General features: G+C 36.2%; 1 protein-coding gene across 1 annotated transcript in view; it reads left to right on the top strand.

The window, feature by feature from the left end:
- galt (galactose-1-phosphate uridylyltransferase) overlaps nucleotides 1-17520 on the top strand; it is a 33781-nt gene that overhangs the window by 8264 nt on the left and 7997 nt on the right. The window contains exons 5-8 of the mRNA XM_024257724.2: nucleotides 2320-2449; nucleotides 3336-3392; nucleotides 9026-9148; nucleotides 16550-16682. Coding sequence (XP_024113492.1) covers nucleotides 2320-2449; nucleotides 3336-3392; nucleotides 9026-9148; nucleotides 16550-16682 — 443 coding nt within the window. The remainder of the gene's footprint in view (nucleotides 1-2319; nucleotides 2450-3335; nucleotides 3393-9025; nucleotides 9149-16549; nucleotides 16683-17520) is intronic.

Below are 17520 nucleotides of genomic sequence, written 5' to 3' on the forward strand. Positions count from 1 at the left end.
CAACAACCACATTAGTTGGTGAAGGTCTTTATAGTTATTTATTTATCTTGTTTTAAGGCTATAAATGTTATCAATTGAATTTATTGTGAAAATTTGAACTTTATTTATTTTTTTACTGAAGATTATCAATTCTTGAAATTGATGCATTTCTTATACAGTTTAATATTCCATGTGAAGTTTGATATTTTATTCTGAAACTGACTTTAAAGACCCACTCGGATTTTTTATGATGGAGGACATATATATATATATATAGAAACTTAAGCTTGAAATTTAATTTCTTTATTCAAAGCGTTGTTTATCAAGACAAAAAAAAAAGGAAGCAAGCTCCCTTCTCAGAGATTTCAGCATTAGGGAGGGAAATGGGGGCGGAGTTGCTCTCCAAATGGTGCCACCATGAGCCGGCCCATAGTATCGGCGGTATAAGGAAATGCTAAGGGCACTGCACATTGAGGGAGTTCCAGAAAGGGAGGACGAAAAAATAGAAGGTTGAAAAACACTCTCGTTTTTGGTCGAGAAAGACAAATTTAACTGGTGATCTAGTTATTTTTTCCCCCCTATTTCTAAATCTTTAAAAACGGAGATCTTTAAACCTTTAACACTGGTGCCAGGGCCAGACCTGGTCCTTCCCTAAAATTAGAGTGGAATTTTTAGTGAACCCCTGCCTCTCTGCAGAAACTATGTTCTAGAAAACAAAACATGTTTTCTGATTTTGACTAAAAATGGCATAATTGGAATCAATAGACCAATATATGATCAGAGTGGGACTTTAAATGTGTATGTTTGCAGAAAAGAAATACTTTATATTTGATATATTTATGTTTCTGCTGTGCATTGGTTTAATAAACCCAGGCTTTGAACATCTTATCACCTGCGTTTTATTAGTTTTCTACACACTAAGAGCCCCTCACACGAGCTACCAGTACATAGCCCACCTCAGTAAAAAAGCCAGACACGCCTCTGACTTTCATACGCTCATGCGTTTCTTCTCGGTGATGATGCTTTGTAACCTTTGCTGCTGGAATCGTACAGCCTGCTGTCCCATGCTGAGTTCTCTGAGGCATCTTCGCTCAGCCTGCACCAGGGGTCCTACCTGGTTTGGTAGATCCCATGCAGGTTCTATTGATCTTGCACTCAAAAGCCTGTGTGAAACTTTGTTATGAAATGGGGCACCAGATTTTTCTTGATACTAGAAACACTTGCTAAGCTAAAAAAAATCATCTCATCTCAGTTACAAGTTCAGCTATCCAACTGAAATAAAAAAGGAATTCAAGTGTCTCTGTGGGAAACTAGATTCAAAAATAGATTACTATAAATGAGTAAAAAAAAAAAGCTTATTTATTTGTACTTAATGGGATTTAATGTCACTTTTATAGTTTGGTCCTCAACAGATAGAAAAACTGTTAAGGAAGGTTGGAAAGAAATTAATAAAAAAATAACACCTATTCCACCATTGCAATATTTAGCTTAAACACTTTTTACTTTGATTATTTTAGGTGCTTTTAAACTGCATGATCTCTAAAATATGTTTAACAGACTTTCCCCGCCCTCCATGTGTGATTTCCTTTTTTCCAATGGTACGGCAGCATGATGAGGGCATCTTTTTGAGGCAACAGCCAAATGTCTCTTTAAAGGAATCTATAGGTCAAAATACACGGTCAGTCAAAGATAGTAAAAATATTCAAAAAGTCGATCACTACTGTAGTTAAAATGTAATCTCTTACATTTTTACCTTTAAAACGGTAACTTAAGCATTTTTTTTAAGCAAACCAGACTTTAAATATTTCTAGCAATTCTGAATGATTGTGTGTTTTATTTGTATTTGTGTTGATCATTGTCTGTATACATGAGAACTGGACTAAGTGAGTGTGACATCACTCATAGAAAAAGCCCTAAATCTGGTTCCAACAAAATTAAGGCAATTCAGTCGCCTTTTTTTTTTTTTTTTTTTGATGTGGACACCTCTATGTCAGTGATTGGTCACTCTGAGTCGATTTGAATCAATATTTCTAGACAACCATTCTCCCCAATCAGAAGTGAGCGTGTTGATAGGCCACACCCCTGGCATGTATTTGGGGCTTGGGAGAATCTGTCAATTAAATATTTCTCATTGACATGAGATCGCATACATTTGTTGAGGCATCTGATTGGTCAGTTTATAAAGTTAACAACTTGTCTAACAGAAAACATAGTGAAAAAAATAAGATTAGCAAGAATATGTGAACATTCGTAACTATTTTGTGTTGAAATCAAATTATACATGCTGTCACAATTTTTTTCTCACTATCCTTTTTTTTTTTGTGTGCCTTTTTTTTATAGCAAGGTCATGTGTTTTCACCCCTGGTCTGACGTGACACTCCCTCTCATGAAAAAACAAGAAGTTGTGAAGGTGGTTGATAAGTGGGTGGAAATCCTAGAGGAATTGGGTGCTACATACCCCTGGGTTCAGGTGGGTGTTTGGGCGTTTAAATATTTCCTGTATTCCTTTTTCTTTTATTGTTAAGAAGTAGGTTTGTAGAGATTTTTCAAAACACATAAAGTGTTTTTGTAAAGTTTAGTGCGGTTTCCTTTCAAGGTCATGTCAGGATTACATTCATAACTGGAGGACAGCAGGCAGTGCTCATCTCTGTTTGGCAAAGACGAGCTCCTAAGTAAATATGACAGGACATTCAACTGTACCAGCTGCCAAAAAAGATGGATGGATATTGTTCAGTATTCCGAGAAGATCTCTTCCTTGTTGCCAAGAGCCGGATAGAAGGATGAATCCAGGCCAATAAAAAGGCAGACTGGGATCTTGTTAGCCCTGTAGCAGCACTACAGCAGTAGCTTGTTGTCTTAAAAATCCAAAATGAGTCCAGCGAGACTCTATTTCTTGTAAATACATAACCAGTATAGTTTTATGCATCAAAGCATTTGTCAGCCGTCGTTGCTTTGGCCAATACTTTATGGTGGTCCTCACTTCCAAATGAGTAATGCTGTATTCATTACTGTATTCATTTATTAACAAATGCGTTGGTATCGGCTTGCAGTCCAAGCTGACAACTTAATGAGCCTAACTGCTGTCTCAGGCTCTAGCTGTCATTAGTGCCATGTCCAAAACCAGATGGGTTTGCTCGTACATTTTGATTGCTCATATTTTTCTTTAATGAAGTATAGCAAACATTTTCTGGTTAAATCCTTCAATATTTACTGTCAAAACAAATATGATGATAAATGTTCAAAAATAATCACTTTGTTAATAAAGTTTACACAGATTAAGACGGCTGAATGGTGGTTTTGTCTTGTGGAAACTCACAATATATGTTTGACTTCTTTATTTTTGCTCTTTTTTCAAGATCTTTGAGAATAAGGGTGCAATGATGGGCTGTTCAAACCCACATCCTCACTGCCAGGTAGGAAAACAAACTGTATGCACAACCTCTGTACACATATGAACGTTTCTAGTTGGTTAAAAGTAGCTCATGTGGTGGAATCAGCTGCTGATGAATGGCACAGTTTGATGCTAACAGACCATGGATCAGATTTGTATCTTTGACCTTTTATGAAGTGCGATTCATCCAGATAAGAGCTGCTCAACCTGGGTCTTCAAGTTCCTGCCTGTTTTGGATTTCTCCCTGCACTTCTTGTTGCTTTTTACCTGGATCAGGTGATTGCAGCTAATTGGACACCTGAAATCGGCAAAAAATAGTGCAGAAGAACAGGAAATCAGGAGGAGGGTTCAGATCTTGAGGACAGCCCTCATCTAGACTTTGGATTATTAATACATTTTGAATTAATTTCTCATTTAAAGTTTTTTTGACACAAAATCTCCTAAAATGCTCCTTTTTTAGCTAGTGTGCAATGGGAATTACTCTATAAACACAGGACTGGATATGAATTTAAAAAGAAAACTGAGAGGTGAGGCTAAATGTCTTGTTGTCAAACAGTCTGCAGAAAAATAATGGTAAACCTCAGATTTTTAATTAGCTTTACACGGTGTACATGTCATTTATGATTAGTTAAATGCCCTTGAAGGTAGTAATTGTAAAATATTGGTATGTCTGCCCATTTAGAGATTATAAATAAGTGAATAGAATAATTAAACTTTGCAGTTTTAACTGTATTTCCTTCTAAATTCCAAAATGTTAAGTGTAACGAGCATTAATCTTGAGAACAATGGAGTTGTAATTGATTACCTTTATAAGCTGCAGTTTCTAAAATATTGTTGTGCACTGATTTAGAATATTAAAGCTCATTATTTTTATACTGTGATAGCACATTCAGGATGTTTTAAAAGGACGAGTCACATGTTTTCAGCCCAAAAGGTCTCATCATAGGAAACTGCTGATTGACATTTAGAAATAAAATGCTTCAGAGTATTTTGTCATATTTTGACTGAAGGTGTACTCAAAGAGTCACACCCAAACGCTGAAGCCTGCATGTTTGCTTATCTCCATGTTTTCCTCCTCAGTAATCTGAGACAGGCAGAGGTAACAAATCAGGGAGAGGGAAGCAGATCCTGTCAAACTGTCACGTCACACCTTGATGCTGAAGACATGCACAAATAGGACTCCCTGACAAAAATAAGGGGATGGTAACTTGAGATACAAAACAGGTGCAAGAGGTAAATCCTCTAAAACCATAGACAGCTGATGTGGTTTCAGGAACGTATATAAAGAAATACATCCAAAATAACAGGTTTTATGACACAAAGAAAGCATCTCTCTTGTGAAATATAGGTGTTTGCTTGTTTTGGACTCTCAGATTTGCTGCCAAGTTGAAAAGAAAAGTCATTTAAAGATTATAACAGTGTTTCTTCTGGTATTAAATATGAAAAATAGAAGAAAGTTAAACCCATCAGATCTTGTAGTCACTGAACTTCAATGAAGGAAACATAAATGAGGAAGTTGTTGCTGCTCTAGCAATCCACTCCAATCATCTATTGCTCTTTTTAAAAAATATTCCCAGTGGTCTTTTAATTATGATTATGCCGTTTATAGCCAAAATCAAAAGCTGCACCTTAAAACTCCCGCCGAGGATTTTTGAGAAAAATATGGTGTTTGAAAATCAAAAGCCAGAAGTCCCTCCCTCCTGCCGGAGCCAGCTGCAAAGAACATCATAGAAATCAGCTGATTCAGAGAAAAAGCGGCGCTCCGCCGGGTTTTTCAACAGAAGTAAAGTTTAATTGTAAACAGGTGTAGATACACTCATTTGAACACTTGTTAATTAAATTGAAAGAAATAAAACGATTAACGTTCTCTGTCCCATTTGAAGCTCTTCTTGTACACTACACTGCTAGACAGTTACAGTTACATTCCAATTTAAAAGCTTAAAATCTGGTAGTTCTGAAAAGTTTTTAAAATATCATTTTTGAAAGGGTTTCATAAAGTTTAGGAAATTTACGCTTACGCTACCGGCTAAAGTTGTGAAATCTCTTCATCCGGCTAGAGATTATTTTGGGTGCTATCTTGTATGTGACCAGAGCCCCCTCACAAAAACAGTGAGCTATATTGGAGCTTTAAAGCTGGACAGTTTTCTGTCACATGTCAGCGATGAAAACCAAGACGTATATGGATCTATTTGTCTGAAAGTGGATGCAAGTGGAAGCTTTTTTTAAAACTGCATGTTTTTCTGCTCTTGATTTGCAATTTGAATAAAGAAGCTTAATTTTCTTTATATATATTCTCTATAATGAGAAAAATGCCACAGGAACATGTTAAAAACACAATTATCCTTGAAATGGGTCTATGAATGCATACATGTTTACAGGGTTTATGCATGTTTTTTTTTAAGATTCAAATGTTTAAGTTTTAATTTCCTTTGTTAAAGAGATCAATAATTCAATGAAATGCTTAAAACACTTGGTACTTTCACAGTGTTTTTCATGACGACTGTTTGAGCTTAAGTGTGTTGTTTCTTAGGTAAAGCACAAAAAAATCATTTTAAAGCAAATGTCTTATTTATAATTTTGAATGTGTCTTTTGAATTATATTTAAACATTTTCTTTCCAACCATTTTTGAATAAAATAGTAAAGTATTGCACTCTGATTAAAGCTCAAGAGTTTTAAACATTTTTATGTCTTTATGTTCAAGACTTTGTGTTAAAATGATGCTTGTTCATTTATATTTTTATTCTTTTAACGTTGATCAATAAAAGCTGTAACACTTTTAGGATTTTTATTAAAAAGGACGAAAAAAGCATTTTTTTTTAAATGAATGCATCCAGTTCTCTATGATCCACATGCAGAAGGCACCAACAGATGGCAGTAAGTGACCTCAGAATAACGATGCTAAAACTTAAAGTTGTTGTCAATGACAAACAGAATCGACACAAGACGAAAGGTTCAAGCGCCGTTCGAACACAAAACTCTGTTTATCTCAAGATGAACACACGTTTGTTTGGTGACCTCATTTAAATGAATAAATGATTCACAGTCCCAACGTTCAAAACAGGAACTGGGTAAAGCCCTTTCAAAATACAAGGAAAATTGGCTGTTTAAAAATGTTATTTATTTATTTACTGTCTTTTTTTTCCCCACTATTTTTACATGTCAAAGTCCAAGAAAAGAGCAGTGTAGAGACATGCAGGCATCAGTATGTGCAGCCACACAAGCCCTTCAGGCCAGAACCATCTGAAACTTTGAAGAATAATAAAAAAATAAAAAGAAGAAGTTAATCGTGTTCTGCAGGCATTGCTTCTGATAACATTGCTCTCAGGGGGACAGAGCTGTATGTATCTTTCTGTAAGTGAAGGGAGAAACACATGCATCTCGAATAGTAATACCCCTTTTAACTCTAGAAGTCTTTATAGTTTTGTGTGAACTTGTGTATTTGCTTTCGCCTCTGAAGCGAAAGCAGGGGGATCTGTCAGTGAAAACGGCATGTTAGAAGGTCAGGTCTGTGGAAATGTTTTGTTTTTATTGTCTCTTGTGCATCAACTTCAACAATGAATATTGTGTTAGTGATCAATCAATGAAGACAACAATGTAGGTGTACTAATACAATCATATGAATGCTGGGAGCTGCAGGATCTCATATTTCCTATGTGCGTTGAGTAGGGCTGTGTGATGAATTGAAATGTTTAATATGAGATGTATATATACAATCATATTTTAAATATCGAACACTCACAGCTAAGCCTTCAAAATATTGGTGATGTTGGTATTTTTGTTCACTCTCTGCCTTTCTTACAGCCACAGAAAACACCTGTCCGTATGCATTTTATTCTTTAAGGGGACACGTGAAATCGATTTTCAGTTAGCAAAAGTACAAGCATGAAGCAAATCGTGAGACAGATTTGATTTACTGCATTTACCTGGATTCATTATCTGGCGGTAGGGTGACTTTTGCAAAGAGAATGTCCAACAGAATGTGGTAATCTGAAAAATGTGTTGTAAAAATGTTGTACAAAAGGCAGCAAACCCTTTATTCTAACATGAGGAAGGCTTCAAACAGTTTGGCCACGTCTCCATCTACTCAAGTAATTAGCCAGTCCCAAAATAAATCACTCTTTATTTTGAAAATCAATTCCAAATGACAAGAATACATTTTCATTACTATTTTTATTTTTTGCTAAAATCAGTCAAAAAAACACATTGTACACCCTGGCTTGTTTTGAATCATAACTCAGTAATTCTGTTTTCTTGCATTTGTAGTTTTCCCTTTTCGGGAATGTGTCTTTTATTTTAGTGTACTTTTAAATAATTTCTTTAGATTTACATTCCTGCTGAGTGAACGCACTTTATGGTTTGGTTGGTTTTGAAAAGGTTTCTAACAGAATATTTTAATAGTTTTTGTTGTTACAGCCTTTAAACTTACCTCAAAGAAGAACATTTTAAGATGAGATTAAAAAAAAAAAAAACCTTGACTGAAGTAAGTTTAAAAAAGACTTTAAAACATCTAAATGGAATAACAATTAATCTATAAAGCAAAGTATTTTTTTTTTATATCCACCTCAAAGTAAAGATTTGGAATTTTGAAGAGTCTTTTGATATTTACTTTCCTCTTTTAACAATATCAACAAGTAATTTAAAGATGAACATAAGCTGCAAATGGAGCCCAGTGAATGAGCATTTGAAAAATATTGTAACTCTCAGAGAATTGTGTTGGAGTATCTGTGCCTTCATTGTGCTCTTTGGTCAAACACATCATCTAGTGTCTGAAATATAGAAAATATATACATTACACATTCTCCTATATGGAATTTTATGTCCCGTCCTGTATATTAATTTCACACTAAAAGCATAAACAATTCTGGATCAAATTTGTGATTAACCGCGTCTTTGGTGAGAGTGTAAAACACGCAGGCCAAAAATGAGGTTCCCAAATTTTAAAAAGAGTTTCTGGCATTTCAAATGGGTCTGGGAAAGAGACAGTTCGCTGTCAGGTTGATGCATGAACGACTTTTCTTACTCATTTTGATCCAGCAAAAGAAAACTATAACTGGCGAGCACGTTTAATATTTGTTGATCATTTTTATAAAGCTTAACTTTTTAACATAAATCTTTAGAACGTTGTTGCTTCCTTTTGATGCATCAAAATTGTTGTCCTCTGAAGAAGGAAGGAGGTGCAGACAAAGCTGTGCTCAGTGAATATTTCATAGTTTAGTTGCTCAAGCTAAGTCAATGCCTCCTTGCTTTAGTACACTTATTGGAGCCAATGTTAAAATGTGTAAATTTAATTTAACTTTAATCTTAAAAAGTAATTTCAAGCTAATGGTCCTCCTATATGGTTTCTCTATGAAACTATTGCAGCTTTGTAGACCCTTCAAACACATTTTAAGGAAAAATCAGATGACTTCAGAGTATGAAATCAGAAACTAAAAGCAGCTTTACTTTGCAAAATAAAAATGCTGGGAGAATTTGTACTATTTTTCCCTAAATTTGAAAGCTGTTGTATTCAATTGTTTTGAAAAATGAGTTTTGGCTATCAAAGTTGCTCCATAGAAATTCGGAGATAAATCAGTTTTTCTACTGAATAGATGCAAAATAATTTGTCACGAGTGATGGGATCTGTCATCTTTCTCTTGCTTTGTTTGTCATTGTAGGTGTGGGCCAGTAACTTTCTGCCAAATGAGCCGGCTCTGTCGGACCGCTGCCAGAGAAATTACTTTGAGAAGCATGGAGAACCGCTGCTGCTGGAGTATGCCAGACAAGAAGCTGAGAGAAAAGTATGCACAGACAACCCTTTCATTTCCCTTTAACTTTGTTAACATAAAGGACCTTAAATCTTTTACTACTGCTGCTTTAAAACAGATTTTTACATGACATCATAAAAAGTGCACACGGAGAACCCAGTTTACAAATATCTAGTAAAACATCAGAACTTTTTCCATAAATTGTATTCACAAAAATTTTCACACTTTGCCTTTCATTTTAACTGTTCAGATTGTTTTTCTAACAAGTAATTTTTTTTTTAATCAATCCTTATTTTTTTTTTCGCTTTTTTATTTTTAGGAAAATTTAACAATGCCAGTCAATACTTATTAGATTTTGCAATATTATTTTCTACATATTGGGGGTTCTTTAAAGTATAAAACATGGGTAAATGGTTGTAGAAAGATGTACAGAACATACAACAAGGAAGAACTATCAGTAACATTTCTAATATTTATCAAAACTGCTTATGTAGCTTGCATATGTAAATATTAGGGTAATATTTTATAATAAGATTCCTTAACAAGTTTTAATAACACATGAACAAACACTAATATAGTGTTAATAGGGTGTTAGTAAGACATTTATTAGCACATTTAGCCTAATAAGGTTTATGAACATACTTGGCAAGATTCATTAACATCTAAAGTGAGACCGTTGTCTACAAAGGAGTTATTCATGTACTGTTTACAAGCTCAACAAATGTATTTGTCAACATTATATTGAGTGTTTTGTAGCAACTCATCTTAAGTATTTCCAATATTAGATTTGTTAAGGAAAACTACACAGCTTTGTTTAAATATTTACATAAATAAATCAAGTCAATTTACTTAAACTTTGCTGAAATGAAACACTCTCCAGTTATGCATTGCCATCACTGCACCTTTAACTGTCTTTTCTAACTGTTTCCCTTTGTGTGTCCTTTTTTTCACTTGACCGCTGTCTCAGTCCCCTCCTCTGCCTGATTCTTAGTCAGTGGAGCGTGTGATTGGACAGCATAGATGCTTATTAGCATAATGCACCAGTGTCCATTTCTAACTTGCATGAAGATTAGAAAACTGTGGGTGGTGGCGGGTGAGGATCACCGTCAGCAGTCACTACTGATGTCAACTCTTTATCTATTCCAAATGTCAGGAAGCCAACACTAGCGAGATTTTTTTTTTTTTTTAATTTCCAACACTTTTATATTTATCTGTATTTTGCTTGTAGGATATTTGTATTTTTGGGCCTCCTGGGACTAGAATTAAAATGAGTGAGATGCAGAGAAATTAACCATAAAGATAAAGAGGGGTTTTTACATTACTCTGATAGTATTTTTGGAAAGTTACAGTGACTTCGTAACAATCAAGTACACAATTCAGCTCCTTTGGCATTTAATTACAAGTGAATGCAAAAGCTGAAGGATAACGGCTTTTCCCTAAGAAGTGTGGAAAAAAATCAGCCAAAAAAGTCAGCTAGTAAAGTAGAAATTTATAACTGTCAGATTCTTCAAGTGGGGTTCTGCATTTTCAAATTTCATATTATTTCTTTTAGAATTGTTAATTCATAGCATACATATCTGTCATTTTTGATCAAGAAACCAAAATCTGATGAAATATGTAAATATGAAAAATGTCTTCATTCGTAGTTTCACTACTAAACAAGATGTAAGACATAAAAAATATTATAAAATATAAACTTAGGAAAATTATCAGAATATTGCCAAGTGCAGTAAAAATGTAAAAGAAAATTTTCTTTGTAAGAGTCTGAGAAATATTGTAGAGCTTTCATTTTGAAAAAACAAAAAAAATGAAATAAAATACTTGACTTTTAAAGAACACTGACTTTTTAAAAGGCTTTTAGGTCTTTGACATAAAGAGCAAGCAAAGGAGAGTCGCTATGCTGAAACAGGTTTATGTCACACAAAGTAAAAAAAAAATAAAAAGTGGAGGTGAAGACAGAAAGCCACTGATTTGTTCTGGGAATGAGCTCACCTGCTGTACTAGGAGCGTGCATGCTGCCACGTGCATGTGTGTGTGAGGAGGATAAGGGAGAGGGCTTTAGAGGAGCCAAGAAGACACTTGAATCTCGTAGAGAACCACTCAAGGGGACTGACCTTTATAAAGTCAGAGCGGAAGCCGGAAGCAGAGGTGTGTGTGTTCATTTGAGCAGAAGTGTGCGATTGTGTTCCCATCTCCTTGCAGCTGTTTCTCTGACGTGAAGTTAGGACTGTAAATTGGCACACGGCAGTTTGAAGAGGAACCTGAATTATGTGCCGGTTCCCCAGTGACTCTCTTGACTTTGAAACAAAAACTTTTAAAGTTAATTGAATAAAGTGGTTTGGGATTGGCTGCCTTCAGAGTGTGTGGCTTGGAACATTCTCCCTTTGTCCTCAGCTGAGTTTTTTGGTGTTCTTTATATTTTATAATCATATCATAAGTTTATGTTAAGAAGAAGAGCAAAGGACAATAAGTTTCCCAAAAGTAAAAAAAGAAAGTAACTCAAATTTAATCATAAAAATCGACAATTTACCTCAAAATGTAATATTACAAACGTTTTAGTTATGTTCACACTACCCTTGGCAACACGCATTCAAGAAACAATTCATCCAAACCCTTCGGGGTCAGTGGGCTGCTGGAGCCTAACCTTGCCACTTGTGGGCAACAGGTTGCCAGTCTGTCGAAGGGCCACAATCACACCCATACTCACCTAGGGACAATTTAAAGTAACCAATTAAGCATATTTTTGGACAGTGGGAGGAATCCAGAGAAAACCCAAGAAGGCACGGGGAGAACATACAGAAGAAAGGTCCCCCATTCTGTTTCAGGACCTTCATGCTGTGAGGCAAGAGTACTAACCACTGGACACAGTGCAGCCTGCATGTTCAAGACACCACTTCCAATTAAAAGTCTATGAAACCTATGAAGTCTTCAAAACCTTTGTGTTCACACCTAGTTCTGCCAGTTTTTAAGTCTGTTTTCAGGCTCTACACGCACAGCCATTGAACATGCACTGAAAGTTACACCAGTTGCACTGTAACCCATTAGGGTCTCTGAATGGATGATGTCCCCTTTAACTTACAAAAGTGCCAACCATGTGAAAATTGATCATAGAGACGAAATTAATAAATGTGGTTCGTGCCCAGCTGGAATTATACCATACCAAGTCTTTCATATAGCAAAATAGTTTTGAAAGAAAAAGCCTGAAGCAAAATTGACGAGATTTACACCACATTAACATGTATCACCAAGCGTCTCTCATCAGTAGAGGGCCGGCATGTGCTAGTAAGCACTAGAAGAAAAAAAATAGCCCCTCCCTGCTTGTTGAGTGTTAAAACAATACATAAGTACACATTTCTTGCATATTCTTCCTGCTAGAATTTAGGAAATTAGACAGTGACAAGTGTGTGGGTGTCCTATGGTCACTTGCGTATCACCTACACAACCTATGAGTGTGAAATTCACGCACAGTCAGTAAGGGGCCAGTACACGCACAGTACTAACAATTAGTGGTTTTAGGGCACCGTACGACAGCATAACCCATGCATGATAAGTGTGTACGACTTCCATTATCCTTATAAATACTTCACAGTGCATCACTACACACACAGTGTACGTCTCCTCTTCACGACAGTCCTTAAGGTGGCCGTATGAGTCTCAAGGACGGCCCTCCATGGGCCAGACAACCCAAAGCCTGTAGCACCGGTACAGGTCAACCCCCTGTATGAGTGTATTTGACAAGTAACAACACAGCCAACATGGTGGAAGACTATTGGTGATACCTATTGCCAGACAGTTTCACACCGACTGTTACTGAAATAACGATTTTATCATGCATCTCTAACTCTTGATTTAAAAATTAGTGTTTGAGAGATTTAGTTTGATTTTGTGAAGAACAACAGAAAACCAGCTTTTACAGCTAGGTTTGTTAACTACCTTTATTTCTCAAACATAATTGATAAGCAGGCCCATGACTCAACTCAGCGCTTGAGCAGCTGCAGTATTTATGGCTGTAACTTGCAGCTTTCACAGTACATTTACTGCTAAGCAACCTTCTCTGCTCCGATGTATGCTCATGCTGTGCTGCACCCTCCTCTTGATCTCTCATGATCTCTTGACTATTAAAGTAGCTTTACCACTCTGATAAAATCCTAACCTTCAGTCCCACCAACCATGCAATGAATGGACTTTTGGCAGCATGAAAATAAGATGAATAACTTTTTTTTCACTCCTCTGGCCATCCATGAACTGGCAAATCAATGCAGCATACCTTGCATGAAATCTTTGTTAAAGAGGCATTCAATTTAAATCAACGTTAAACCTTTTAAAGTACTGTCTATTGTAGTATTCTTGCAGGTCTTTAAGATTTGCATTGTTTTATCATAGTTATGATGTGAATGTAGCAAAAAAGTAAAAAAAAAAAATAAAAAATCAACAAATGGTTCCCATTAAAATGTTTTATACAGTATTAAACTGGTGATATTTGTACTTTACCTCCAATTTTAAAGCAATTTATTCAGCTGGCACTAAAACTGACCTGGTCCTTACATTTAATTTTAATTTCACACGTTGTGATATTTGCTGTGTGAATCCGATTTAGCCAGTAAATCTCACATAATGTTGAATGAACCAGAACTTTTCAATTCTATTTTCTTTTTTTAACTGGAGTTACTTTACAGTTCAGTCTTGCCAACATCAGGGAACTTCATGCTCAAATAAGTTATTTTTAATCAGTTGTTTACTCTCTGTGCTGGATCAAACAACAGACACGCTCAGGAAGCTGTGACAGCTGAAAAGCCAAACACTTCTCTCTGGGGTTGGTTAAGACATCAGAGCCAAAAGGTCATAGCTGCTCGATTGCGGTGTCTGGTGTTTGTGTAAACAGGCTGTTGCTTGGTAACACCTTATACATACCATTTTTAGAAGGTTAGAATTTGTGAGATTTGTTCTGTTTTCATTTTGTTAATGATGTTTCCTGTCCCCACATGTGGCAAAAAGGTGAGAGAAAGATTGATCAGCAGTACTGCTGCTTTATGCTTCTCAGACGTTTAGGTCCCAAAATGGCAACATGAAGGTAGTTGGGTTGGAATAATTATACACACATACGCAGACACACACACACATGCAAGCCAAGCTAATCTATTTCAGATGGATTGTATTAGCAAGGTCAGGTCATGTTTGTGCCAACTCATCAGCTTGTTAAATCTGCTTTAGTCAAATTTTGCATGTAACACTTAATGATAATTATGTTTCTTGATGCAACAGGCCAGTTCCAGCTGGTCTGTTTCATATCATTTTCATGATTTTGCACTGGCCATGTCCTTTTATCTTGGCGATGCATTCATTATGATTGTGGTTTCAGGTATTTCTTTACTAACCATCCTGTCAACAAATGGAATAATGCCAATGTTGACAGAAAAAAATGCAAGTGAGCTTTAATTAAAATGTGAAAAACACTGGATGTTGGAATAGTTAGATTTTTAAGTGCATGATGACTGATAGTTTCAATATCTCATATTTAACTTCCAGCTTAAAGCCTTAGTTGCATGCACCCACATGGTTACCCCAGGGTCATCCAGAATGGCTCCAGTCCAGACCCCGGAGAGGTCTAGCAACGGTAGATGACTACGGATGGCTGTGGACCTGCTGCAGCCATAGGCTCTGCTGCTGACCTCAAACTCACAGAGATTCACGTGATAACCCGCCATTTATATAGAACGTCCTAGTAAACAAACCCTCATTCCAACGTGATTTTGAATTGTATTCACAACACTTCTTTTTCTGTGTAACTCGTCTTTATACAATGGGTAAAACTTTTATTTACTATTGTCTTCAATAGGCTTCAATGTACATATGTGACTGTGTTACACATATTGTGTAACAAGGAGGGGAGATGGAGCTTGGTTGTCACCATGACGTGAACACAGTAAAAACAGCAAGTACAGCAGAAAGTAGGTTTTATTTTGAAAAATGTACCAGATGCACTTTACACTAGCTCGCATAATCTCTGGTTTAAGTCATTAAAAGCCCCAACTTGACAAAAAAGTGCTCCGACTCTGCTCTGCTCTAGTGTCCAGCAAAAAATTTGAAGCCAACGAAACGGATACAGAGCACTGGAGATGCCGCACTGGATGTAGTATGAGTGTGTTTCATACTTTTCTAGTTACGTAAAGACTCCGACATTCGCAGTAAAGCCGGACCGGATGCAGTTTGAGCTCAGGGTTATGACAGAGATGGGCAACTTCAGTTCTCAAGGTCCGCTGTGTCTGTGTGATTTCCAGATATCTAAGCCCTAAACATGACTGATTACCTGGTTTAGGTTGAGCCAATTAGAACATGCAGATCAGGGTAGGTTAAAAGTAGGCAGGAACGCAGCTCTAAAGTTCTAGAGTTGCCCATCTCTGCTCTAGTTGTTAGTGAGGTGTGCACACTGGTTCCTTACTGACCGCACACAAATGGTGTGCGTACCTTGTGCAGGTTTTCCCATTTTTTGCTTGCAGACAGCCTGGAATCACCTATAGGGGTAATTGTCACCAAAGCTTAAGGCTCATCACTTTATCTGACACTCTCTTCCCTTTCTCAATATCCATCCAACAAACTCCTCCTTCAGGATCCTTCCTCTTTCTATTCCCACCATGATAGAACAACTTGCACCTGCTTTCACTCTAAAAGCCTTGCTCCTTTTCCTTCTGGCCTCTTGAACACACAGGAAATCCACCTTTCTATTACAGGTCAGTAGAACCTGTGGAGGTTTCTGTTAACCTGGTCCATGACAGTCCATGTGAAAGTTGTCATACGCATGACTGATTTGGCTTTGTTGCACTAGTGTGTTATAACAAAACTAACAGAGAAACCAGATCCAAACACAGCTTTTACATATGTTTAGATTAGAACAAAATAGAATACAACTTTATTGGTCACACAGATGGGAAAATACTTTGTTGCTCTATGACAGCAAATAGTAAAAAAATCTAAAAATACATTTTTTATAGTGTCTAACCAACAGAATGCATGCAAACATGACAAATTTCAAAAATACGGGAATCTTAAACCTAGATTAAGAATTATTACAAAATATGAAAGAATTGAGCTACTTTATGTTATGATAATACTGAAGAACTTCAATTAGTTGCACTGACTTAAGCACAATCTTGACTTTAGGTTTACTTTTTCTAAAATTATCACACAATTGTTTCTAAGTTCTATATTCCATATTTTTAATAACATTTCTACACTGTAATTTTTGAGAGGAAATATAGTTAATTTAAAGTCTCTAAAGAAAAGACTTTGACTTTAAAATATTTGCAAGAATGAAGTCGAGCTGTGGGGGTTGCTGAATTACCCTTTAAGGGAAAGAAAATGCAGCTCATTCTAAAAGTTTTATCGCTGAAAGTAATTTGAAACTTTAAAAATGTGCTAACACACCCGTCTTGTTAGGACCGTGTGGTGGTGGAGAATTTTGCTTGGCTGGCAGTGGTTCCATACTGGGCAACTTGGCCTTACCAGACATTGCTGTTGCCACGGCGACATGTCCTCAGACTCACTGACCTGACAACTGAAGAGAGGGAGGGTAAGTGTTTACTTGTGTGTGCAAAGATGATGATAGAGTGAGTGACTTGAAGAACAACAAGGCAATTAAGATCGCTCTAAGGTGACTCCAGTCAATGAAGAACCTGCTGCTTTGATTTCTGATGTTCATTCACAGCACTGTCAGAGGCTCCCAAACATTTCACTTTGGACTCTTTAACAGACTAAGTTTTACATCCTTAGTCCGCAGATGTAAAAAACCTTATAAATGTTTCCCTGAAATTCTGTATTATTGTCAATTACCTGCTTTTTAAGAAAGGTTTTGTTACATAAAGTGTTTAACATAGTGTAAGTATTTTATACCTCTTTTCTAATATATTTTGCTTAAGTAAAATTTAAAATGAGCAATTCAAAACATAAAATAGTTTGTCAGTTTTCAAAATTCAAAAAAGTTGAATTCAGCAAAATCTTCTAAACATCTTTAGATGAATGTATCTATAAATCTCACCTTAATCTCTAAATGACACTTTGGACACAAGAATTCAGCCTCTTTCTTCAGTTTTGTATATATATCTATATATATATATATATTTATATTCTACATGTAAAGGTGCATTCACACTGAATGAGATTTGCACATCAGAGGCATCCAGTTTCAATATTACAATATTAAGTGAATGTACAGATGCCCTCAGAGGTCCTGGGGCGGAGTCTGGCAGCAGCACGTTTCGGTCATTGCGGCGCAGAGATCAAATATCTGAACTTTGGCGAAGAAGACAAATGTTAACCAATCAGGTACTCAGCTTTAGCCCATGACATGTTGATGACGTCAAAAATCAAATAATCAAACGATCAGCAGTTAAAGTCCAAAACCAACATGG

Source organism: Oryzias melastigma, linkage group LG12, assembly GCF_002922805.2.
Source record: "Oryzias melastigma strain HK-1 linkage group LG12, ASM292280v2, whole genome shotgun sequence".
Lineage (NCBI taxonomy): Eukaryota > Metazoa > Chordata > Actinopteri > Beloniformes > Adrianichthyidae > Oryzias > Oryzias melastigma.